The following is a 26465-nucleotide window of genomic DNA, read 5'->3' on the forward strand; positions in this document are numbered from 1 at the left end:
TTAGTCAAAGAAGTGAGAGTAATCACTCCTTAAATCATTGTCTGTCTTAATCTCATTATAAATGTTCCGTTTGTAGCAATAACTCTGCAAAAGAAGTTTGTGTTGAGTGGGCAGATGGTGTCCATGTTATATTTAGGCAGCTGTCCAGCAGAAGATTATACTTGGGGTCTGTAAATACACCACAGGAACTCCAACACCCCCCCTCCCCAACCCAATATATTACAGAATTTATGGCATTTGAAGGCTTAAAAAAAGTAAATCTTTATCAGTTTTGAAGAGAGAAAAATTCTCAGTATTCCTCTTGCACTTCCTATTCTGATCACTGAAAGAAATACTCTTGGGGCTGTTGCTCTGCGAGATGCTTCTGAAGGAACTTGCTGGTGATGACAAATTAGCAGAAGACATCTTTTTCATACAGTATTTCCAACTTTTCGTGGCTGAGGGCTGTTCTGTGATTTACTTTAAATAAATAAATGAAAATAAAATATAAGTATTTGGCTTTCTGTTACTTTTTAGCTGCACTGATCATCTGTTAATAATGTATTTTAGGTTTGGTTTAGACATGCAGAAGAGATTGGTAATTAATGGAATGTATATTTGAAAATAACTGGCAGCTTATAAAGATTCTGTGAACTTTCCATCTAATCATCCTGATTTTGTTTTCATACAATCAGATTTTCTTCTGGTAGTTCATAACCAAGTTAAATGTGGGTCAAAGCTGCTGATTTTTTCCACTTTGTTCTATTGAAGTTTTTCTGGAGTCTGCACACAAAAAAGAACAACAATTTCAATAGTACATTCCTATTTAACCAATGGAAACACAAAGTCACTAGTATGCAAATTCACCCTACAGCTGAGTGACAGGGAAAAGAAGAGATAAGCAACCCTGAGAGACCTAAATGACAGTAGAATATTCATATTATGGGAAGTGTCTTATTTACTTGTTCAGAAATTTTGTATGTCAAAGTGTTATGAACAGAGTTTAAATGCTTCATTTGTTACAAAATTAATTTATTCCTGTTTTTATCTGCTGCAGGAACTCATTATACGATGACAAATGGAGGGAATATCAACAGTTCAACACATTTACTGGATCTTCTGGATGAGCCAATTCCCGGAGTAGGAACATACGATGACTTCCATACCATTGACTGGGTTCGAGAGAAGTGCAAAGACAGAGAAAGGCATAGACGGGTACTTGACATAAATAACAGTATTTGGAAAATATTTTTGTTTGGATATTGGAATTAAGGTCTGATCTAGTAACGCATACAAATATGTGCATGCACTTCAAATTTGTTCATAATTATATCAGCTAGAACTGCTTGAATACTGTTTAAGAAGCACTGCTTCATTGACACCTGCAGTCTTGCAACAGTATTCTAACTTGGAAAGGAAATTAATTTAGTAATTTAGTAGAGTGGGAATAGATTCTGGTCACCCAAATACCATTTTTACAGTACTGCTTCTTTTGCATACTAGTGCATTTAAGGCTACTTTCCCGTGTAGATGAATTTGTAATAGCACAGTAGTGCTTATGGTGGTACTTGCAGAGAACAGTGAAGGCTGATGTATATTGCTTTTATACTGACACAAATGTATCTGTGCTACTGCTATGTGTGTGTATATATATCTCTGTGTGTGTGTGTATATATATATATATATATATATATATATATATATACTGCTGTGGTTGTTTGAATTATGGAAAGTGGAAATTCTCATCTCTTAACCACTTACATCAGCATATATCTGTTTAACCAAAGAGTAGTCTCAAATATGTATGTTAACTATCCTCTCTCCTATCACACAACTGCTTTTCTCCTCTTCAGTCATTTCTTCAGAGGATCTTCAAAGTTCAGGCTGTTCATCTTTATCAGTGTACTCTGCAAGGAGTTCTTTCATGAAGCAGACTGAAGTTGTATTAGTCAATAACATGCTAGATACTGTCATTCACATAGTAAATTTGTTTAATAGCATTTTAAAAGGAAATGTGCTACGTAGAGTCTTACCGCCGAACCTTTGAGATGCTCACATTAATTGACCTTAAAAACGGCACAGATTTGGCAATGTGATTTCTCCTAAATATTTTTCACTGAACAAAATTAATAGTTAAAAATTAATTGTAATTGTAGGGAGGGATGAGGGGAGAGGTTCCTTCACATCCAAAACTATAGCATTATTCTGCTTTCTTTGGAGATGCCATTTTTAACTTTGTGGATGCAAATGTAGGATGTGTATGCTGATTTACTTTGACATGGTAAAAAAAACCTCCAGTCTTACACTAGTTTAAAAAAACAAAGTATTCATAATTGCACTATCTAGTGCTTTTTCAAAGAAAAGAGACCCTTGGACAATTGATCTAAGAACACGTACCTTGTTTGAATGCTTTTAATGAAAGGTAAGAAGGTGTTTCCGTGTAATACTTCATTTCATAATTTGACATCTAAGTAGTAATTAACACAGTGCCATTTTTACACTGTAGATGTGCAGGTTAGTGTCTAGTGGATATGCCATTGGGTAGAATGCTGTGCCTGACCAAATCCTGGCAAGTCAGAGCACACCTGTAAATAGTTAATCTAGAGTGAAGTTTCACAGCTGTTACTCATTTTAATGTCCAAGACCAGAGAAGTCAGACAAGACAGAACTACTGGGAAATTTATAAATATACCCTGAATGAAGGAGACTGACTGGCCATGTAATCAAAGATGCGAAAAGAAGGGGGTGATATTGTTTTCAAGATTTCCTTGTCTAGTGTTGTGCTTTCTTGGCTTGTTTTTGGTTGGTTGAGTTGTGTTGGCTTGGTTTGGTTTTGTTTTACTGTTTGTTGCACATTCTTCTTTTACCGTATGAAAAACCCACAAGAATACAATGCAATTACATAATGAAGGTTTAATCATAAAACTAGTTATGCACAAATTACGGCTAAGTGCATAAAGTAAGTAAGGCTAAAATTAGAACAGCTGTTTTTTTCAGTACAATAACTTAAGGCATCATTTCTAATAGTTTTCTAGAAGTATTACCGCATAGTTATAATTTTTTTGGTTTCATTTTATTTTCATATGTTTTTAGTCTAAAGATAAAGATGTTTATATTTGAAGTAGTTTAGGAATTTTAATCTTATGGAATAGCTTATTAGTAGTAGGCTAATAGTTTATTTGAGGTTCAGCAAAAAATAATATGTAGGAGAGAAATAATTTTACAAGTACATGGTCTAGATATGCGTCATAGAAATTAATCCTTTAATCTAATAATGCATTTCCTGGGTTTTAGTTCTTTAAATTAAGCAAATTTACTTTTCTCTGTCAGTGTTTGATGTCTGAATGACTAAGCTGATTTATCTATGTAAAGCATTAAATACACTCGTCATTTAAAGAGAGGGCATATTTGCCTGCAGCCTGAATCACGCAGTTTGTATGTCATGCTTAATTGTTTTCTCTTATTCATGTTAGAGAAACACACACAACTATACAAAATGATTTCTGTTTGCAGATTAACAGCAAGAAGAAAGAATCAGCATGGGAGATGACAAAAAGTTTGTACGATGCATGGTCAGGATGGCTCGTAGTAACGCTAACGGGTTTGGCATCAGGTAAATGAAAAAAGATGATTTCTTTCTTGTATTTGTCAGCAAGTATAGTTGCTATGTTTTTCCTTTGTTGTCCACCATCCTGGCTAAGAACTAGTTCAGGCTACTACCATAAATCCATAAAAGAAGGAAAAAGCTGACTGTCTTAATTTACAGGCTTCAGTGTTTTAAGGAGAGGGTTTGCTGATCAAATGGAAAACAAAATCCTCACTGAATTTAATGAGTTTCTTGAGAGTTTTTGAACTTCCACCCACCAAACTATCAGCGTTCCTTAGTCCTGTGATTAAGATTTGTGTTTTCCCTTTCTGTAAAATTTTGCGCTTTTTTCCTACAGGATTTCTTGTGAAAAGTGATTGTAAAAGTAGCTCTGGTGTATATGTAGTTTTGGTAAGCACATTTCCTTGTAAAGCATGTGTTTATTCATGAGCAAAGTCTAGCTATATATTTATATCATACCTTTACAGAGAGTGTTACACAGAAAATGTTATCTTTAACACGTAAAGTTTGTTGGCCTATATTTCAGTTCTCCCTTTGTTTTTAAAATGTATTTTAGGATGAGTTTTACATCTAAAACCATCTAATAGTTTGTGGCCCCACTGTCAGGAGGTGCTGCTTTTGATCAGTGTACTTTGAAGTGACCAAAACCTGCAGGAGTGAAAAATCACAATCTTTCTGCCCAGTTTTTCAAAAAAAGTATTTCAAACAGACATTTTACTTTAAATGCTGGGAAAATTGGATTAGTTCTAGAGTTCTACGCTTGTTAAAAAGGCTTGGTAACAGTATAATTACTGCTTACATATATACATAATCACTTCACAAATCATATATAAATTAATGCATATGCAGAGTTTGTAGCATGTTTATATGCTTCTGGTTCCCCGACCATGAGTGTATAATTACTGGAAATTGCTTTTGATAATTTTAGTGGGAACGTGCAGGGTTGTGTTTTCACCCCCCAAGCTGCTATGTATATTAACATTGCTTTACTATGTTTCTGAGCAACAAAGTGAGCAAGTTCTGGTCTTGAATCTTTCTAGGTTTTTCAGTTTCCACTGGTTTTTGTTGTATGTGTCTAGTGCATATTAAATGGTGCAACCTTGAGTTCAGTCATGGAGAGATCTTATGTTTATGTATTTTAATTAATTAGGTTGAAATTTTGTTCTACTGAAATACTGCTTTTGACTTGGATTTTGGTTGACCAAGGTTCTTAAACCTTCCTGACCACCTGGGCACACCACTGGCCCGTGTTCAGTGGCTGTCAACCAGCACCCCAGGTCCTTTTCTGCCCGACAGCTTTCCAGCCACTCTTCCACAAGCCTTTAGTGCTGCAGGGGATTGTTGTGACCCAGGGCAGGACCCAGCACTTGGCCTTAGATGATTGGCCTCGACCCATCGATCCAGCCTGTCCAGATCCCTCTGTAGAGCCCTCCTACCCTCAGCAGATCAATACTCCTGTCCAGCTTAGTGTCATCTGTGAACTTCCTGAGGGTGCGCCCTTGTCCAGATCATTGACAGATATTGAACAGGACTGGCCCCAGTACTGAGCCCTGGGGAGCACCCACGGGTGATAGGCCATTTGGATGCAGCACCATTCACCATCACTCTGTGGGCCCAGCCATCCAGCCAGTTTTTAACCCATCAAAGAGAGCACCAGTTCAAGCCATGGGCTGCCAGCTTCTCTGGGAGAATGCTGTGAGAGACAGTATCGAACTCCAGGTAGACTACATCAACAGCCTTCCCCTCATCCACTAGGTGGGTCTCTTTGTCACAGAAGATCAGGTTGGTCAGGCAGGACCTGCATTTCCTAAATCCATGCTGGCTGGGCGTGATCCCCTGATTGTTCTGACTGTGCTTTGTGATCACGCTCAAGATAATCTGTTCCATAACCTTTCTGGCACTGAGGGCAGGCTGACGGGCCTGTAGTTCCCTGGATCCTCCTTCTGACCATTCTTACAGATGGGCTGGGACCTCCCAAGTAAAACAGGACTTAGGATGATGGAGAGTGACTTGGTAAGCTCTTCTGCCAGCTCCCTCAGTTCTCTTGGGTGAATCCTATCTGGCCCCATAGACTTGTGAGTGTCTAAGTGGCACAACAGGCAACTACTCCTGCTGGATTGCAGGGGTTCTATTCTACTCCCTGTCCCCATCTACCAGCTTAGGGATTGCCCTGAGGGTAACTGGTCTTTCTCTTGAAGACTGAGGCAAAGAAGGCATTAAGTACCTCAGCCTTTTGTTCCTTCTTGGCGACAGTGTTTGTCCCCCCACATCCAGTAAAGACTGGGAGACTTTCCTTGGTCTTCCTTTTGTTGTTAGTGTCTTTATAATGTCTTTCTAATTTTCTCTGTATGAGACCTAATGACATCCTTGTACGCTTTCTGAGTTGCCTAACCCTCCTTCTTCCAGAGGTCATAAATTCTCTATTTTCCCCTGAATTCTAGAGAAAGGTCCCTGTTCAGCAAGGTCACTCTTCTTCCCCACCAGCTTGTCTTTCAGCACATAGGTATGGCCTGCTCCAGTGTCTTTAAGATTTTCTTCGTGAAGAATGTACAGCCTCCCTGGACCCCTCTGTTATTAAGGTCTGTTTCCCAAGGGTTCCCTCTAAGCCAGTGTCCTGAACAGGCCAAAATCGGCCCTCCGGAAGTCCAAGGTAGAGGTTAGACCCCCTTCCTTACTTCACCAAGAACTGAAAACTCTGTCATTTCTTGGACGATGTGCCCAAGTCAGTCTCTGACCGCTGCTTCTCCTGCCAGCCCTTCTCTGTTTGTAAATAGCAGGTCTAGTGGGACACAGCCTCTGTTAGGCTCACTTACCAGCTATGTCAGCTAACTCGCTCCAGGAGCCTCCTAGCCTGCCTCCTCTCTGCTGTGTTGAGTTTCCAGCAGACATCCAGCAAATTAAAGTCTCCCAGGAGAACAAGGGCTAGTGATTGTGAAATGTCAGCCAGCCACTTAGAGAATACTTCATCTGCCTCTTCATCCAGGCTGGGTGGTCTGTAACAGACTCCCGCCAGGATGTCTGCCTTGTTAGCCTTCCCCCACCACTTCTTACCCACAAGCACTCAGCCTTATCATCACTATCCTAGAGCTCTACACAGTCAAAGAATTCCTTAATATACAAAGCCACCCCACTGCCTCCTTGCTCTTCTGAAGAGCTTGTAGCCATCCATTGCTGCACTCCAGTCATGTGAGTCATCCCGCCACATTTCCTTGATGGCAGCTACATCATAGTGTTCCTGCTGCACAATGGCTTCCAGCTCCTCCTGCTTGTCACCCATACATGCATTAGTGTACATGCACTTCGGCTGGACTATCAATTTCACCCCTAACTCTGGCATGCCGCCCCCAGGCTCATCTCTAGGGAACCTAGTCTTATCCCCTTCTGCCTTCAAACCTAGTTTAAAGCCCTTTCAGGCAGCCCTGCCAACTCACAGGCTGGAGTCCTTGTTCACCTTTTAAACAGGTGAATCCCATCTGTCTCCAGCAGGATTGGTGCCAAATAAACTGCCCTATCACAATAATAGTCCTCTTAACTCCTTTGTTTCAGTGGACTGTTGGAGAACAAAGGAAAAAAAGGCAAGAAAAAATCCCACATTTAATTGGGAAATATACAAAGAACTCAGTTCTTCACCAAATACTAATGTTACCATATTGAGAACAGGACTTCAGTAATATATTAATGTCTATTTAATTAGGTTTTCTGTAGTCTCAATTTACATCTGTGAATACCAACACATTTCTTCATTTTAGCTTGTGTGTTATTCTTATTTACAAGAACATTAATACAAAATTGTTTCTACAACAGGGGCATTGGCAGGCCTGATTGACATTGCTGCTGACTGGATGACTGACTTGAAGGAAGGCATTTGCCTTAGTGCTTTGTGGTTTAACCATGAGCAGTGTTGTTGGGGTTCAAACGAGACCACATTTGAAGAGAGAGATAAATGTCCGCAGTGGAAAACATGGGCAGAACTAATAATTGGGCAAGCAGAAGTGAGTACATACCCATTCTTTTATGATCTTGCACAACAATTTGTGTGAATATGGAAAAAAAATAATGAACTTTAGTTTAGGGTTCTAAACCCAGATTTGGGTTGGACTGCCTGCACCATTTTTAAGCATTTGATTTGATTAATAGGTTATAGTGTAATACATGTGTATTTCATGAACTGCAAGGGGCCTTGGAGTGTTACAGGTGTAAGGAAGTTACAAGAGTATAGAACTGTTAATAACGCGAGAACTTCTATTCCTCATCTTAGCTGTACATAAAATAAATAAAAATTACATTTATGGTGTCCTCTGATATATAAGAATAGATTTTTCTTTTTTTCTACCACAATTCTTTTTTTTAAATAAGGGTTTACTCAGTATTCAGCAGATTTTAGCAGCTAATAGCTATTAAAAACACACCTGTGCTATGTTTATTTTTTCTTTTTAAGATGAAATGTTAGAAAAATTTATACCTTCTATAACCCAGTCTGTGCTGATGTCATTGCTTTATGCTTTTCAAACAAAATTCTCTCTTGACCTGGTAATAATTATTGTCCTTAAAATGTGCATGTAAATGTATTTGCAGCAAGAGTAGTTGTGGATTATTTTAAGTAGTAATTTTGCTCCTATGTCAAATTTATTTTCTGACTTTTTATTTTGCTTTCAGGGTCCAGGTTCATACATAATGAACTACATAATGTACATTTTCTGGGCATTGAGCTTTGCCTTCTTAGCAGTTTCTCTGGTGAAGGTATTTGCTCCCTATGCCTGTGGCTCAGGGATACCTGAGGTGAGGTCTAACTAATATCTATCTATATATATTATAGCTGCTTCGTATTAACGTGAAAATTACTGCTGCCTTACAGGGTTGGGGAAGGAAGAGGGAGCACCCTGCCTAAGAAATCTATTAACACAAGTGTTCAGATTGAAAACACGTAATTGTGCTAATTGTTTCTGGGAAAAATACCCCAAATGTAAGAGAATCTCCTGAGTCAGTAGATTTTGCTCCATGCTTCTGTCAGGACCGCTTTTTAAGGAAGTGTTTAGCTTAAGAGAGTATACTCCTGAAGAGTGATTTCCAAACCTCCCCCTGTCCTCACCCTCCTTTTGGAGGTAAGAGAATACTGACTCACTGACAGAATACAGGTCCTTGGATACAGCAATTGATCTTTTGTTGCAGTGGCTTTAGTCGCCTTAACTAGCACAAATCAACACAGTCACAATGTAAAATGTGTAATACCCTCAAAAACTCGCTGTTTGTATTGCTGTCTGCTACTATCCACAAAATGGGAGAGAAAAACCCAAAGTCAAATAAATTGTGGTCAGTCTCACTTCTTCAGTCTTTCTGTAAATATTTCTTTATATGTGTGTTTTGTAGACGTTGAAGGACAAAGCCTACCTCTGAATAAGCCTGGAGTAGTCCTGTGCCATTATTCCAGAAGATGTCACCCTAAATTTGTTTCTAGATTTAGCTGTCTTTGCTTTCTAGGCACAGCTGCCCAGTATTTTGTGTACATCCTATTTATGGACAGGTTGTCGTTTCCTATGATAACTATATTATTTCCTATATATGGACATATTTTCCAGGCTAGTAATATGACATTAAGTACATTAATACCTTAGGCAAGTGGCACATCTTTCCTGGTGGAGAAAGGCTGATCTTTTCCATTTTTATGTCAAGAAATCTACCGTTATTTTTTTATGTCATGATGGTAAAACATAAAGAGAAAACAGAGGTATAATATTGGTGCAAATGGGATATTGCTAAAATAGATCACCTTGGGTATAGTTTTTGCAGGTTTATTTTTCCTTTGGAAGTTTTCTGCCTTTCACTTGATAATGTACATCATAAAGAAATGAATGCAGTCTTAGAAGCTGCTGCAAATTAATTTGCTACTAAATGTAATTGATAATGTTGTATGTTATTGTCCAGTGTTTTAGAGTAAATTGCAAATGGAAAGCCTCAGGCAACCAGATAGACTCAGTGTAGCAATCTGAACAATATGTGTTTTAAAGTGTGATAAAGTCAGTCATTTGAAAAGGCTCGTTTTTGAAGTTCTGCACCTAAAATTATAGAATTATTTTCTGCAGAAAGCACAATGCAATAACATATTAATTTTTTTTTATTATTTCTTCCAGATAAAAACTATTTTGAGTGGCTTCATCATCAGAGGTTACTTGGGGAAGTGGACTTTGATGATAAAAACAATTACATTAGTATTGGCTGTCGCATCAGGTTTGAGTCTAGGAAAAGAGGGTCCCTTGGTACATGTGGCCTGCTGTTGTGGGAATATTTTTTCCTACCTCTTCCCAAAATACAGTACAAATGAAGCTAAAAAAAGAGAGGTAAATTTTTTTCAAAACATTTTTAGAATTATTAGTAAATATTAAATATCTGTGCATTTACATTGATTTGTTTAAAAGACAGTATTTTTTCTCTTGAATAGTGTTTTGTGTTTATCAGTAGTTATTAATTGTGTTAAGAACAATGTATCATCCCTAGCATTCTCAAAGGTAGATAATTTCCACGTCAGTTTGCATTTCTCCCATCTCAGAGACCATTTGATTTTATTTAAATTCTTTCTGTTCTTGGCCCTATGTTTTGGTAATTAATGAGTATTCAGTTGTGAGGACAGCACAGTATTGTGAACCCATGAACAACGTATTCCTGGTAACAACAGTGTTTTTCTGCTCTGTTTCAGTTTGATGTTTTTAGTGGTGGTGGGTTAGACTTGGTGCCTGCTAAGTTGTTCTCTCACCCCTCTATCTTGACAAGACAACAGGAGAGAATAAGATGAAAAGCTCATAGGTCAAAATAAGGACAAGGAGATCCCTCCCTCACCAGTTACCATCACAGGCCAAACAGGCTGCACTTGAGGAAAGTTACTTTATTGCCACTTAATAACAGTAGAATAGTGAGCAATAAAAAACGAAGTACACCTTGCCCCTGCCCTCCCTTCTTCCCAGGCTCAGCTTCACTCCTAACTCTTCTATCCCAAAGCCCCCACAAGGTGACACTTCGTCTCTGCTGCTCTTTCCTCTTGATACTCTTCCCCTGCTCCAGTGTGGGGTCCCACCCATAGGAGACATTGCTTCAAAAATTCCTTCAGTATGGGTCCTTTCCACAGGGTGCAGTCATTCAGGAATGGACTGTCCCAGCCCAGATCAGCCACAGGCTGCAGTGCTTGCAAGAAACCTTCTCCTTCTTGGGCTCCTCTCCACAGGCCATGGCTCCTGCCAGGAGCCTGCTCTGCCGTGGTCCTCCATGGGCTGCAGGGGGACAACCTGTGTCACCACGGGCTGCAGGGGAATCTCTGCTCTGGCACCTGGAGCACCTCCTCCCCTTCCTTCTTCACTAACCTTGGTGTCTGCAGAGCTGTTGCTCTCACATTTTTCTCACTCCACTCTCTGAAAGCTGCTGTGCAGTGGTTCGTATCGTTTAAGTATCTTATCACAGGGACACTTCCAGCATCACTCACAGGCTCAGCTTTGGGCAGGGACAGATTCATTTTGGAGCCAGCTCTGTAGGACATGGGGCAGCCTCTGGTATCTTCTGACAGAAGCCACCCCTGCAACCCCTCTACTACCAAAACCTTGTCATGTAAACCCAATAGAGGGAGCCATGCTATTGGAAGTGAGTATAGTCATAGAGAATAGCAAGCTTTAACATTCTTATTAATTCAATAAGATTTTTGTATTGTAAAATTAAAAAGGATGTTATCTAAGCTGTGCTTCAGATCTCTGCTCAACTTCTCTACTTCTAGAATGAGACTGCAGAACATGGGAAAATTTGGTTCTCTTCATATTTCATATCTCTGCATTCTTAAATCATTTAGCTTATTGTGGTTTAACTGCTCATCTCAGAATAGTGTAATAATTCTTTGAGTTTCTCTGTGTATTCTTCAACAGGTGTGTTAAGGGCTACTACCCAGGGGTCAGTGTTCTTACAAGGAATTTATGCAGTATTGTTATAATTAGCACTAACCATCCTCATATATTGAACATAATTCATCCATGATGGTGTAGGACCAGTTGCTGCTTTAGTTCCTCCTATTCTCAGTTAATCTCAGTTCACCTCAGTTCTTTTTCTGGGTTTTTGCTTAAAGACTACTGAGTGCAAATCTCCAGGACTGATATAAAAAACTATGTAGTCCGTAATCAGTTTATGTCCCTTGAATAATATTTGTGGCTGATGGAATTCTCCATCATGCACATGTAGAAAACAATGGACTATTTCAATTGGAAGGAACCTGCAGTGATCATCCAATCCAGCTGCCTGACCAGCTCAGAGCTGACCATAAGCTAAAGCATGTTGTAAACCACCTCTCTAGAAGACTGTTCCAGTATGACCACCCTCTCAGTAAACAAATGCTTCCAGATGTCCAGTCTAAATATCCTGTGGCACAGCTTTAAAGCATTCTCATGTGTCCTATCACTAGATATCACAGAGTTCGACACATCAAGAGCTCAGCATCTCCCTCTCCATTTTAACTCCTCAGGCAGCTATAGAGAGCAGTAAGGTTGCCCTTCAACCTCCTTTCCTCCAAACTAGACAAGCCAAATGTTCTTAGTCAGTCCTCCCAGGACACTCCTTCCATCCTTGTCACCAGCTTTGTCCTCCTCCTCTGGATCCAGCCAAGGACCTTCACATCCTTCTTGAACTGTGGGGCCCAGAACCACTCGCAGCACTACGTGGGAAGCCCCACCAAGGCCGAATGCAGTGTGACAGTCACCTCTGCTGACCGGCTGTTTGTGCCGTGCTTGATGCTCCCCAGGATGGGGTTTGCCCCCTGGGCTGCCTGAACACACTGATGACCGACACTGAGCTGCTGCCCACCAGCACCCCCAGATGCCTCTCTGCAGGGCTGCTTTCCAGCCACTCCTCTCTCAGTTTATACTCGAGCCTGGTGTTACTTCATCCTAGGTGTGCAGCATTTTGACTCATTAAATTTCATCCCATTAATTACTGCCCAGTGCTCCAGTCTATCTGGACCCTTCTGCAAGGCCTGTTGTCCCTCAGGAGAGTCAACACGTCCCTGTTTGGCATAATCAGCAAATTTACACATGGTGCATTCAACTCCTGCATCCAGGTCTTTAAATACACTGAACAGAATGTTGGTGACCTTTTGGCGGAGGAGCTCACGGTGAACAAATGCACACAAACCAATATGGTTTAAGCAGAATGTTACACTTTATTTACATAACCCAGACTCTTATGTATCTTCAGAGCCCTGCAGCGTGTGAACACCTTTAAACCATTGGTTAAATGTTGTGAATCATGAGCTAAACATGTATCACTAACACCCTGATCATTGGTTACATGCAGCTGTGCACACACTATGAAATCTTCATCTTTCCCCAAAAACTCCTCCTTATTATCTCAATAGTTGACATTCTTGCAGCCTGATATCAGTGCTCAGTACTTTTCCCGCAACGTGCAAGCAGGCCTCTTGCTAAGACAGGCTGAGGCCTATTAGTATGGTTTGTTCATGGTGCTTATTATTAGTTAAGCACCCCATAGTGACCAGTCACCTGCCAAATGGGGCTCCATTCACTACAACTCTTTGAGACCTGATGTTCACCCAGTTCTTCAGCTGTTCATTCCACAGCTGGACAACTGGTCCAGAAGGATTATGTGAGGGACAGTATCTAAAACCTCACTGAAATCCAGAAAAACTACATCCAGAGCCTTCACTTCGTCCACTGGACAAGTGACCTTATTATAGAAAGATACCAAATTAGTTAAACAGGACTTTCCTTCTGTGAACCCATGTGGACTGTACCTGATGACTGCTTTAATATTTAAAAGCCTTTCAGTGGTAGCCACTATAATCTTCTCAGCTCCTTGAAAACTGTGGAAGTTGGGGGCTAAGCTAAAAGGTTTTAGTTCTCTGGGTCTTCCCTCACGCCCTTGATATAGGTTGGACTCACACTGGCTAGCTTCCAGTCAACCAGATCCTCCCCAGACTCCTAAGAGCTTTGGTGGAGGGGTCTAGCCATAACATCCACTAGCTCCTTCAGTACTCTGGGAAGAATCCCATCAGGCTCCATGGACTTACTAACATTCAGCTGATACAGCTGACCCCTTAAAATTTCAGTGGCCACAGATGGAAAGTCACTGTTCCCACACTTGTGGTCATTTGACTCAGGATACCAGGCAGCCCAAAGTCTATCTGTATTATTAGAAAGAGTGAGGAAAAAAAAACATGGAATGCCTATGCTTTTTCCTCGTCCCTATTAGTCAGATGACCATCTTCAATAAGTGTCAGTTCAATGTTTTTCTTAGACCTCCTCTTGCTATTAATGTACTCAAAAAAGCCCTTCTTTTCATCTGACACTGGCCAGTTTCAACTCTGAACTGTGAGCAGTGTCCTTGGCTTTGTCATGTCTAGTGCCTGACTGATGGCTGCTGTGGCCACTCTCCACATCTAAGGAGCATTCTCATACAGTAACTTCATGCTTTTCTGTTACTAAATATGTGTATCCTTAACAGAAACATAGAAGAAACTGACAGCTGTAGTAAGATTCTGTTCTTCATGTTTAAAACATGTAACGAACTGCAAAAAAACACTCATCTTTGTTCTTTTCCAGGTGTTGTCGGCTGCCTCAGCAGCAGGAGTTTCTGTAGCCTTTGGAGCCCCAATTGGGGGAGTCCTTTTCAGTCTGGAGGAGGTATGTCAAGAGATGGCACTGAAGGATAGATACTGTAAGAAAGTCTCTTTTAGCTTAAATAATCTCAGACTCCTTTAAGCTGCAGAGAGTCTTTCCTAAGAAGGGAATTATTTTTTGACCCACATAGCAAAGTCAAGAGTCCTCCTAAAGATATTTTTTCTTTTCTTTGGATGAATGTCAGCTTTCCTTTATTCTCAGTTATTTTTTCCTGGAGAAGGGCTGAGTCCATTAATAATTACAGTTTACATACAGATAGAGATACAGTAGCTTTTCAGTCTAGGAGTTTATTCTGAAAACAAATAAACAGAGCTCTTATTTTTCATTTTGAAAGAGGGTTTAGAAACTTACTGGACAGTTTTGTGAAGCAAGTATTTAAATATTACTGAAAGTTTCAGACAGTGAACACAATTGAATATAATAATTATTAAAAGGACAGATATGCTATAAAACTGATCTGAAAGGCAACCAAACTCTCTTCTCCAAGAAGTTATTTATATTAAATTAGTTTTAATTAGTCATTTTCAAAATATATAAAAATGTTATTCTTATAATTGGCATTTTTTAAGAAAATGAAAAATCTATTAATTGAAAAAGGGAGCAAAATATTCTTTCATGTATAATTTTTTTTATATCCTTAGGGGATTTTCAGAAATTCCTTTGTTGCCAAAAAAATGCAGAAGAAAACTATCTTGAAATTCAAGTCAGGCTATGTGGGGCTTAAATATGAAATTGCATATTCTGTTTTGAGGACTTTGATTTTATTGTTTGTTTGTTTTAATCATACTTCCAAAAAATAACAGATCTGTCAAAAACCTTTCAGTGTAGGTTGAAAGGAGATGAAACTGTATTAGCAGGAAATTTGAGAGTGCAGCTAGTACACAGCCTGGTTCTCATGAACGCTAAAAAGAGACATAAATAGAGCAGCTTATAATCATAAATTACTGTGCATCATTTCCTAACAGTCTTAAAAAAGAAGTGGTTTCAGTACTGCTTTAGTATTGACTTTAAAACTGATACAAGTATGAGTTGTTGTAGAGCTTTTTAAAAATGTAGGATGTGCTGGAGTGCCCGTGCTCTAAGTGATCAGAGTAATACTGATAATCTAAGAGTACTTTTTTTTAGCTTAAACCATGTGAGCAGCAGTACTCTAACACATGCATAAACTTGTCTTTCCAGTTTTTTAAATCGATTTACTAATAATTCTCATGTATTGCCTTTTGCAGGTCAGTTACTATTTCCCACTGAAAACTTTATGGAGATCATTTTTTGCTGCTTTAGTAGCTGCGTTTGTTTTAAGGTCCATCAATCCTTTTGGTAATAGCCGCCTAGTTCTTTTTTACGTGGAATATCACACTCCTTGGTACCTTTTTGAACTGCTTCCTTTTATTCTTCTGGGAGTATTTGGTGGGCTCTGGGGAGCGTTTTTCATTCGAGCAAATATCGCATGGTGTCGTCGACGCAAATCTACAAAATTTGGGAAGTATCCTGTCCTGGAGGTTATTATTGTTGCAGCAATAACAGCTGTCATTGCATTTCCTAATCCATATACAAGGCTAAACACCAGTGAGCTTATTAAGGAGCTCTTCACAGACTGTGGGCCGTTAGAATCCTCCTCGCTCTGTGACTACAGAAATGATATGAATGCAAGCAAAATAGTAGATGATATTCCTGACCGTCCAGCAGGCACTGGAGTCTATTCAGCTATATGGCAGTTGTGTTTAGCACTCATATTTAAAATAATCATGACAGTCTTCACCTTTGGTATCAAGGTAAGTGTGAATGCAATAGCTGTGTCATCTGCTGTGATTATTTAATTATTGCCTTTCTCATTTTCCATCTTTCAAAGACAGTAGCTTTGTTTATAGATTTCTTTTCATCTGTAGTTCTTTTAAAAAAGGTCTTTTTACTCTTGGTTAATAAACAAGTCTTGTAGAAAACAATATTAAGTTTATTTAAATTCAGATTAGCCCTTTGTTTTGCTGAATAGAAACATGTGCTAAATGCAATAGGGAGCAGGAACTGTGTGGATGTATGGCTGTTCCTATGGCCTGATTCACCAATAGGGATGACTCTAAAATTTTCAAGAGCAGAGTTCAAATATAACCACTCAAATTCTCAAGTTTTGTTACAGAGAAGAAGAAAAGACTGTACCCCTTGAACAACTTGTGGGTGGTTGGGTTTTTTTAATCCACTCTCATTTTTCATATGAATATAGTTACTGTAGATGTTAAAGGCAGATAATGATGATTTATTTTGCTGTGTTTTCCAGTATTGCATGTCATGAAGAGAAAGTGAGCTTTGTTTATGTGACTGTAGGGGGAATTTCTTCTCCATCAGAAGCAGCAGACTTTTTGGTTTTCCTGGTTGTTTAGTAAATCTGTTTTGGAGATGTCTTCAGCCTTTCCCAGTCTGTGACTGTTTGCTGAATGACATATAACTGTCATACCTTCATCATTGTCTGTCTTGTCAGGCTCCCTTCGTAGTTTTTTCTATTATCAAACATGTCTTAATGCAGACATATTGAAGAACATTCACTGAGCAGGATTTGCCTTTAAATTGGCTTTAACTTTTCAGTTTACATTGCTGTTCCATGTAATGCCATGCATAAAACCCCAATTCCCTTCTGTGAGTGTGTTTGATCATTGGAATAGGTTATCCAGAGAACATCCTTGGAAATATAACCTGACTGGTTACAAGCCTGGGCAACCTGCTGTAGTTAACCCTGATTGAGCATAGTAGAAAATCTGGAGTGGCCATGTTCAATCCCAACTATTCTGTAACTTGACAGAACAGTAATATGGTTCTCATGTGTTGATATTTTAAAAGGTGTTGCAGTTTGCTACTGGAAGTTATTTTCCATATGTTGATTGATGGGTAAGAGAAACCCACTGTATGTATTTTAAATGCTAGTCTTCCAAAAGTCCAAAATTCTGACATTATTCCATGACATGACAACTCCAATCTGTTGTTTTGTTTTGTATTCACTTGCTGTATTTCATTTACATCTAGGACTTTCTTTTACCATTCATGTGTTCGTGTGCATTTGGCTCTGTCTCACAGGGTTGTCACCACAGGGTCACACTATGTGTACTGAAATTCACTAGTTCACAGAATGGTAGAGCTTATACCTCATTTGGGTTTGGTTCATTTTCTCGGAACTTCAGTGTGGTGGAAATATTTTTGTGAAGTTGTAAGAATATATTCATTACTTTGCCAATAGGCAAGGAGTCATGCTGCTGTCATTGATGGGACTGTGCTACATAAATTTTTTTTTTTAAGCTTTAAAGCATGTGGTTGGTTAGAATGTCAGCCAGGATCTGGAGAAGGGATGTCACTTTCATGTTATTTATTTGCATTTTAAGCTTTATCTCTATAAAAAGAGCAAATTCAAAATTAAAAACAAAAAAAAAAGGAAAACAACAACTTTGTTATTTAAATAATTCTAAAGGATCCTCTGAGCTCTCCATGGCTCTTCCTTGCAGATACAAGTCTTTCCCCACAGGAACTGTTTTCCTGTGAGGTAAGCAAAGAAACTTAGCTGCTGCCAATGATTCCTGCTGCTCTTATTGCTGTGAAAAAGCATCACCGGGAGGCTGATATGGCAGGGCTTTGGTGTTTTTTGGGTTGTTTTGGTTTGTTTTTTTTCCTTTCAAGCTTTTGTATGTATACCGTACTGCTTATAATCGGTAGACTTGTTAGTGTTTCTAAATACTGATCAACAGTTGGGGTGGGATTCCACCTTTGCCTCGTAACCTGAGGAGTGCACATTGCACTGCCAAAGAAGTGGAAAGCTGTACCCATATTCTGATCTTTGCTTGTTTCAAAGATGATACATGTGCCGCAGGACGTATCTTTTCCTCTGTAGTGCAACTTGAGCTAGGCTGGCAAGCACTGGAGAAGAAAAGGAAGAACTTAACTTTTTTTCCTTGCTCCTTCTCTGTGAAGATTCCTCTTCACTTTGTGATTTGTGATCCAGGGGCTTATGCAAATGAATACAGCTGTAAAATCATAATTACAGTTAGTCTTGTAACCATTATCCACATATGATGGAAAGAAGAGAAGGAGCTAGTGCATTAAAAAGTTCCCTTAACAAAAGACTAGAAACACTTTGGATACAATTTCCATGTGGAGACTTAATTTCTGCAGCATACTGCTGTAGCAAACTAGAATGTGAGGCAGTTTCAAAGATTTACTTAGTTATGTTATATTGGAAATGTGGGAGGTTTTTTGGGGTACTTTTGTACTGTTCATCAAGAAGGAATTTCACTCAGGAAAAGAATTTGATTTTAACACTTAGAGGTTTAGAAGCATAATTAATTGTGGGCAGTAACAGCACGGTATAAGTGTACAATTTGAATATTAGACTAAAGTGATAGCATTGATTATTACTCCTATCAACACTGAAATATTAGGTAATTCAGGATGGGAATGATGGATTATTAAACTTTTTCTCAAAACCTGTGCTGCTGACTTTCTAACACAAAGTTTGCTATGCTTGTTTTTACTTGATTTGTTGCTTAGAAATAATCTTTACAACCATAAGTATAGACAAAATATAGTAATAACTGAAATACGGTTCTGCACTTGCCATTAAATACCACAGCAAAAATCTGTAGTTTGGAATTGCACAATTCTTAAATTTCACAGCTGTACATTACAACAAAAATTACATGCTTTGTCTTGTTCCACCAGGAGGGCAATTTTTTAATGACATTATTTTGATGGGTTGACGGGTTGAAGTGTGTTTAGATGAAGTAAAAATTCTAGTCCTGATTTGTAGTCAGATTTGTAGTTCAGTCACAGTATAAAATACTTTGATGCTAACAACTGCTGTGAGGAAAAGCAGCAGGCATTTCCAGTTTAATGAGACATTTAGGCACCGGTATGTTTCCTGGAAAGATCAACTTCCTAAGGAGAAGATACACAACAGCAGTTTTTGAGATGAACACTCACTCTTTATGAAGCTGCTGATAAAAGCAAGCTTGCAATAATACTTTACTAAGCCATGTTGGTGTGACAACACTTTGTGCCCTTTTCAGGTTTTAGGTAATAGCAGAAAAACATTTTAATAACTAAAATGACAGTAGGAACATTTTTTTAACCTAATGTGTTAACTCTTTTTTGCAATGGGGATTGTCTTGCCTTTTCCTCTCTTAGTGTATTTATCACTCTGTATACATTCCTTTGTATAGGAAATGTCAGTATAGTAAGCAAAGCCTCTTTTAAAAATCACCTGTTTAGTTAGCCATCTAATTTTTAGCAGTGTCAGGAAGCAGTTCGGAAAGGCAGTCCTGTTCAGTACGTGAATGTTGACTCTGAGGAACATGAAGTAGAAAGGGAGATGGGAAATAGTAAGGAACACTTCAGTATTAGCAGCATGGCTCATATTGGACGTGCATAGGGTAAGAACTGTGCTGTTGGCACTGAGAATCTAGTTTGTGGTCCTGTACAGTAAAATATAAAAAAATGTGGTCATAAAATGGTTTTAGCTAATTAGGTCAATCAGAGATACCAGTAGCATTTTCTTAAGTTTTACTGACTTTTCAAGGTCAGCTTACATGGTTTTAACTTGACAATTTGAGCATTTGCATCTCTTCTGGAAGACGAAAGTTACTTGTAAAGCGACGTGTCAGGTCTGTTCCCAGCAACATGACACCAGTTCTGTTTATGTTGCAGGTTCCATCTGGGTTGTTCATACCTAGTATGGCAATTGGAGCAATAGCAGGAAGGATTGTAGGAATTGCAGTGGAGCAGCTGGCTTACTACCATCATGACTGGTTCATTTTCAAGGAGTGGTGTGAAGTTGGAGCTGACTGTATTACACCTGGTCTTTACGCCATGGTTGGTGCTGCTGCGTGCTTAGGTAAATAAAATATAACAAAGTAAATAAGGATCTGATTTTTTCATGCATCAAAATAATTATTAAAAAAAGTAAAGGAGATATAAACAGGGCAGTTTTGGAACACCTGTTTCTATGGAGTTCTCTCTTCAGAATTCACGTCACTACACAAGACCCTGAGATCACAAGGATCTGAGGAATAACATGAACTCTAAATTGAGGAGAAATAGAAAAATTAAGTACTACTGGTTGCTTTTTGATATGAAGAGGTGTCATTACTACATCGGTCAGAAAAATCAGTTTCTTGAAATGTATGAAGTAGAGCATTTATAGGGTCAAGTACAGTTAAAATTGTTAGAAGTAATGTGATCAGCTGCCACATCTACATGAATTGCAAAAATTGTTCTTGAAATTCATAATCCAAACAAAACTTACAGAAGTGTGTAATGTATTTTTAACAAATCTGATTTACAACTTTTTGAAAATCCACATCGTGGAAAGATTTTTAAGCTGGGCACCTAAACTAGGAGAGGGCTTTTGAAGGTCTTGTCTTGTCCTAGCTTCCAACTTGGTTGCCTTGGAGATTAAACTTAAAAGCCGTTAGTACAGATTTTGCAAAAAGTAGACCTCTTCTTTAATGAAAAGTGCATTTGGCAATCAAACAACGTAGTAAAATTTAGGTTTTGGAGAGGTTGTTTTTGTTTTGAATAGTTCAACTTGAATCACTTTTGAACGCATTGAAAGACAGATCATATCCTTTTATTGAATAAAGATACGGCATCAGAAGCCTTGGCAGAAAAAAACAACCATCTTAAATACTAACAAAAAGAGAAATACAATCCCTGTCTTCTCCTGTTGTCCAAGAAAAAGTTTTTTTTCATCAGCTCAGAGTTCTCTTCAGTTTTATGAGTTAGCAACAGCATTAAATTCCTAATTCTTTGAACAACATAAGTGTTGAATTACTACCTGTGACTTCCTGCATTAGTTCCATTCTTTTTCCAAATTCTTATCTTACTGGATTTCCTTGCATTTCACAATACTTTTAACCCTGATATGGTATGAGATAGACACAGTTTTATTCTTAGTTTTTGATAATTAACTGTACATATTTTCCAATTCCCTTTATTTTCTCCCTTTCTGTGAATTTTCCCTGAAACTCTCTTTTTCACTTCTAGACGTTTTGTGTTAATTTCCTCTGTTTGCTTCTCTGTTGGTATTATACAGAAGGACGTTTGTCAAATGACCTTTCATGGCAAAATTGTGCTTGTAGTTCTCAACAGGAAGTCAGGAAATTCTAAATTCATAATTATCTTACACTAGAATGTTACTGGCTACCATTTTTCTTGCAGGTGGTGTGACAAGGATGACTGTGTCCCTGGTAGTTATTGTCTTTGAGCTAACAGGAGGGCTGGAATATATTGTGCCCCTAATGGCTGCAGTCATGACCAGTAAGTGGGTAGGAGATGCCTTTGGTAGGGAAGGCATCTACGAGGCACACATCCGACTGAATGGATATCCTTTCTTGGATGCAAAGGAAGAATTTACTCACACAACACTGGCTGCTGATGTTATGAGACCTCGAAGAAGCGATCCACCTTTAGCGGTTCTGACACAGGATAACATGACAGTCGAAGACATAGAAAACTTGATCAACGAAACCAGCTATAATGGTTTTCCTGTTATTATGTCGAAAGAATCACAGAGACTGGTGGGCTTTGCTCTAAGAAGAGATTTAACTATTGCAATAGGTAATTATCTTCCAGCATTGCATTATTATATATGCAAATTTAAATGATTTTATATCATTTTCTATTTTAAATAGAATTTACTGTGTGTTTCTAGATTTATTTCAGGTTTATTAAGTATATTATGATCTTCATTAGCAGGCTCTGAAACGAAGAAAATGCTCATCTGTTTTTGTCTCCTGTCATAAAAACAGAAGTCATACTCAAGTAGGCCAAAACATCATTTAATTTGGTATTTTGTTGATTTTTTGGAGGCTTTTGGTAGTATCTCATTTCCTCAAGTGATGCTACACTGACATACTTCTTCAAAATTGAGTACTTCTCACTTTAGACCAGCAGGATTCTGTGAGAATTACTGTCCGAGTAATTTTTAAATGTATATCCTATTTCTTTATGACAGTATGTCATTTACTGTCGTTATAACAACTGAGATTGTTTTATAGAGCGATAAGTGCAAAAAGACTTATTTCAGGTTTCTATTTTTCAATTTGCTTGTGTAATGGGAAATTTGTCCCTGGGCACGTGAGCACACAAGCCCAGTTTGGGCCCTCTTTCTGTGGGTGAGTATTAGCACTTGTGTGATACTTGTGACAATGCTTTGTGTACTAGCAAGAAAAATTCTGTGGATTCTGAGGACACTACCCAAAACTGTAACATTTGGTGCATGAAGTAAATGATGAAAGTTGCATCTATACTATTTTTTCTTTTTAACTTTAACAAAGACACTTGAGAAAGAGACAGATGTCTCCTGAAAGTTTTTTAAAACATAATTTGTGAACACAACACTGTTTACTTCAATAAAATTTTTGCCTATGGTCTTAAGATCATATATACGATGGTATTACATTACGTAGGACTTATGTGAATGTCCAAAACTTGGAAATTATTATAGACATATAGAAATTATTATATACTCGTTTAATTTTGCATTTACTTGAGTAAATGGGGGAATAGCAGAACATTCTTCTAATAATACACTTTCACTTGTAAGACTCGTGTCAGCTGCTAAGATTGTACAGTGCAAGTTGCTTAGTCTTGCATTGTGTCTGGTTTGAGTCATTGTGCCCTGGCAGCCAGGAGGGCCAACTGTGTCCTGGGGGGCATCAGGCACAGCATCGCCAGGCAGTCGAGGGAGGGGATTGTCTCGCTCTGCTCTGCACTGGGGCAGCCTCACCTTGAATGTTGTGGCAGTTTTGGGCACCATAATATAGGAAAGATATTGAGCTCTTAGAGAGTGTCCAAAGGAGGGCAGTGAAGATGGTGAAGGGTCTAGATGGGAAGCTGTGTGAGGAGTGGCTGAGGTCACTTGGTTTGTTCAGCCTGGAGAAGAGGAGACTGAGGGGAGACCTCACTGCAGTCTTCAACATCCTCGTGAGGGGAAGCAGGGAGGCAGGTACCAATTTCTTTTCTCTGTTGACCAGTGAATGGACCCAATGGAATGACCTGAAGTTGTATCAAGGGAGGTTTAGGTTGGATATTAGAAAAAGGTTCTTCACCAAGAAGGTGATTGGTTACTGGGACAGGCTTCCTAGGGAAGTGTCACAGCACCAAGCCTGACAGAGCTCAAGAAGTATTTAGACAAAGCTCTCAGACACATGGTCAGCTCCTTGGCACGGTCCTGTGCAGGGCCAGGAGTTGGACTTTTAAGATCCTTGTGGGTCCCTTCTAATTCAAGATATTCTATGATTTTATGATTGTGTGAAATAGTCCAGGATGTGGGAGGGAATGTAACCAATGTGATGAACACGTGAAAAGGAAGAGGATTCAGTTCACAAAAAAGCAAAATAAATTCATTATAAACAAGAAGGCAACATTTTCAGAGTGGTCAGAAATTCTTTGGTTTCAAAGCAATAGTAATTACAGCCCTTGGAATCATGACAAGGGAGCTGTCAGTTGAGATTGTTGACAGTTTCTTCAGCAGCTGTCTGTGCACTTCCTGCATGGTACTTTTTATGCCTTTTCACCTCTTTATAGTAAATAACAGTTACTTATTGGAATGAGAAAAGTAGTCAAAGAATGACTAAAGCTAAATGGTAGATAGCTTCTGTGGTTTCTGCACAAAGACTTCTTGGGGATAAAGCAGTGGCTATGGAAACACATTGAAATAGCATAGATCAGAATATCAACATCACTAACGTCAGTCTGGTATTGTTGATTAATCTGTCTGTCTGCACTAATTTACCTTACTCCAAAAATGTAAATTCTTCCTCCTCTGCTGTTTTTTCCCCCCCTTCCCTCTTTTTCTTAAAGAAAGTGCCAGAAAGAAGCAGGAAGGGATTGTTGGCAGTTCCAGGGTCTGTTTTGCCCAGCATACCCCATCGCTTCCAGCAGAAAGCCCTCGACCTTTGAAGCTCAGAAGCATACTTGATATGAGTCCTTTCACCGTGACAGACCACACACCAATGGAAATAGTGGTGGATATTTTCCGGAAGCTGGGTCTGAGGCAGTGCCTTGTAACACACAACGGGTGAGTAAAGTGGCAGCAATGCTGTTCATTTTGTTAATACAGTAATTTTCACTTCCAGCATCAGAGCATTTGAACCGGGATATACACCACAGTCATGATATTTGAACCCATAAGTTTGGTATTGCAACTGAGGACCCCAACTGTTCATTAAGAAGGTGCTGTGCTGTAGCACGTCTCTAAAATTCTTACTCCTCCCTTGTATTCCAAGAAAGCAGGCAGATGATTTTAGTAATTTTATGATGTTCTGTTAAAAATCAGGTGCCATTCAGCGAGTTTGGTGTATTCATCTTGCTTGTGGAGGAGGAAACAAAACTTGTCTTGCAGAAATTTAGTCTAAGGCCTGTATTACCCTGTTCTTATCTACGTTCTGGCAACATGCCATGCATTAGCAGCTATTGAACGTGTACAAATATCTGGGTTCAGAAAGAGGGAGGAAAAGGGAGAAAATGTTCCAGTCAATACCTCATCCTCTGGAGTTTAGTGATGGCAATTACCACCAAGCTTTTGTTTTTGGAATACTAACAATTAAATAACTGCTGCTAGTTCTGGAACTTCAGTCCAGAAACTTTTGTTTCTACAGTTCAAAATAGTTCAGGAAAGTAATTTTAAGATTTAGAATGTTTCTAAATGAGACTGTAGGGAGTAGTCCTGTGATTACCCTTTAATAAATCAGCCCCAGGCATGGAAACATAAATGTTCATTATAATTGCCTCTTATCTAAATTACTCCTTGTTTTTTTACATGATCTTTTCCTGTGAAGCTATTCCTTTGCCATTCTGCTTTCCTGTATCTCTTGCATTAAACACTTGACATGCAACATGCTCCTACCATAATCTGCTTTCCCTTTAGCATGTCTTTTAAGGCACGTGGGGAGTGAAACATTTTCTGCTCATCCACATGTTTAGGATCAACGTCCATAGGACAAGAAATCGGAAAAATGGGTGGGACTTTTTGTTTTGCTGTGGGCCAAAGGACTGTTGGTATAAATGGCAAATATTTAAATATTGCATTGGTTTCCAAGTGGTTTTTTTTTCAGATGTATTTCAAAAGCAGTTTATTTTAAATGTTCTCCCGTGTTTGTTTTGTTTTTTTTTTTTGTATGGAATGGCAAGTAATGTTTCCAGAAGCATCAAAAGCATCAGACTTTAAAAGCCTTTTTCTGGTAGGGAAAGGATACCGTGATCTGGAACATAGCAGTTAGTGAAGGCATGCAATTATTTTTGTTTTGGAGCTGGAAATTTGAATTAATAGAACTTCATTTAAGAATATTTACTGTGATAATTTTTTTCTCAGTTTCTGTTGTGGTTGAATGCTGAAACATTGACATTCATGTTAAAATCACCTCTAAAGAAAGCTTCATCATGCAAAAGCTATGTCAAACTCTACTATAAATTTTTAACTATGATAAAGTAGCAGCAAGTTTAATACTTATTGTCCTACTTCAGTTTACAAATTCGTGATATTCCAGGAGCACACTGTCCATTACAACAAGAGCAGATCATAAACACTAGTACTGGTGATATTTAGCTGTGGGTTTGTATAGCCTTGTGGACATCAAGGAGTACTTTGTATTTTGGCAAATTTCCTGCAAGCAGAATATAAGCACATAAAAACACACATCAGCATACTGGTTGCAGTCCAGATCAGACTGGGCAGAAATTGGTGCTGATGACAGAAAAAGACTTCCTAATTTGTACCAGAATATCCATTCCAGGGAGTTGCTTGTGATTTATACTGTCATGAATGAAAAATTTGCTAAAATTTGGCTCTTTCTAGGGACACCAAATAACCCAGCTCTCCAGAGCAGCTTCGAACCTGAAGTGCTGTGACTCTACATAGTTACTACTTTGTTCATCTACTGTGGCTTGTTAAAGTGTGAATACTTATCTTTATGTGTGAGGAGAAATAGCTACTGAACAAAGGAAATACAAAGTAGATTTTAGTTTCAGTGCCTTTAAAACCCAAAAATACATGAATCTGGGGAGAAGGGAATAAAGTATGCTTCCCTGACGTGTACTTGATACGAGAAATGTATGGCTCTGGGGTCACTGAAGAGCCAATTGTGTTCAGCGTTTTGGGAGAAAAAGAAAAAAAGTAAAATCTGGGAAAGGGTACTGTCTTTCAAATAAGTTTTCAGTTAATTACATCTCACTAGCTTTCCTGCAAC

General features: G+C 38.7%; 1 protein-coding gene across 4 annotated transcripts in view; it reads left to right on the forward strand.

The window, feature by feature from the left end:
- CLCN3 (chloride voltage-gated channel 3) overlaps window positions 1-26465 on the forward strand; it is a 58596-nt gene that overhangs the window by 27169 nt on the left and 4962 nt on the right. For all 4 annotated transcript variants that reach the window (XM_027899354.1, XM_027899356.1, XM_027899355.1 and 1 more), the window contains exons 2-11: window positions 1037-1194; window positions 3493-3592; window positions 7391-7578; window positions 8243-8365; window positions 9715-9921; window positions 14167-14247; window positions 15471-16016; window positions 19924-20110; window positions 21436-21834; window positions 24082-24298. In XM_027899354.1, the coding sequence (XP_027755155.1) occupies window positions 1037-1194; window positions 3493-3592; window positions 7391-7578; window positions 8243-8365; window positions 9715-9921; window positions 14167-14247; window positions 15471-16016; window positions 19924-20110; window positions 21436-21834; window positions 24082-24298 (2206 nt within the window). The remainder of the gene's footprint in view (window positions 1-1036; window positions 1195-3492; window positions 3593-7390; window positions 7579-8242; window positions 8366-9714; window positions 9922-14166; window positions 14248-15470; window positions 16017-19923; window positions 20111-21435; window positions 21835-24081; window positions 24299-26465) is intronic.

The sequence above is a fragment of the Empidonax traillii genome, unplaced genomic scaffold (assembly GCF_003031625.1).
Source record: "Empidonax traillii isolate 1590-97213 ecotype Southwest subspecies unplaced genomic scaffold, ASM303162v1 scaffold661:size936278, whole genome shotgun sequence".
NCBI classification, from domain to species: Eukaryota; Metazoa; Chordata; class Aves; order Passeriformes; family Tyrannidae; genus Empidonax; species Empidonax traillii.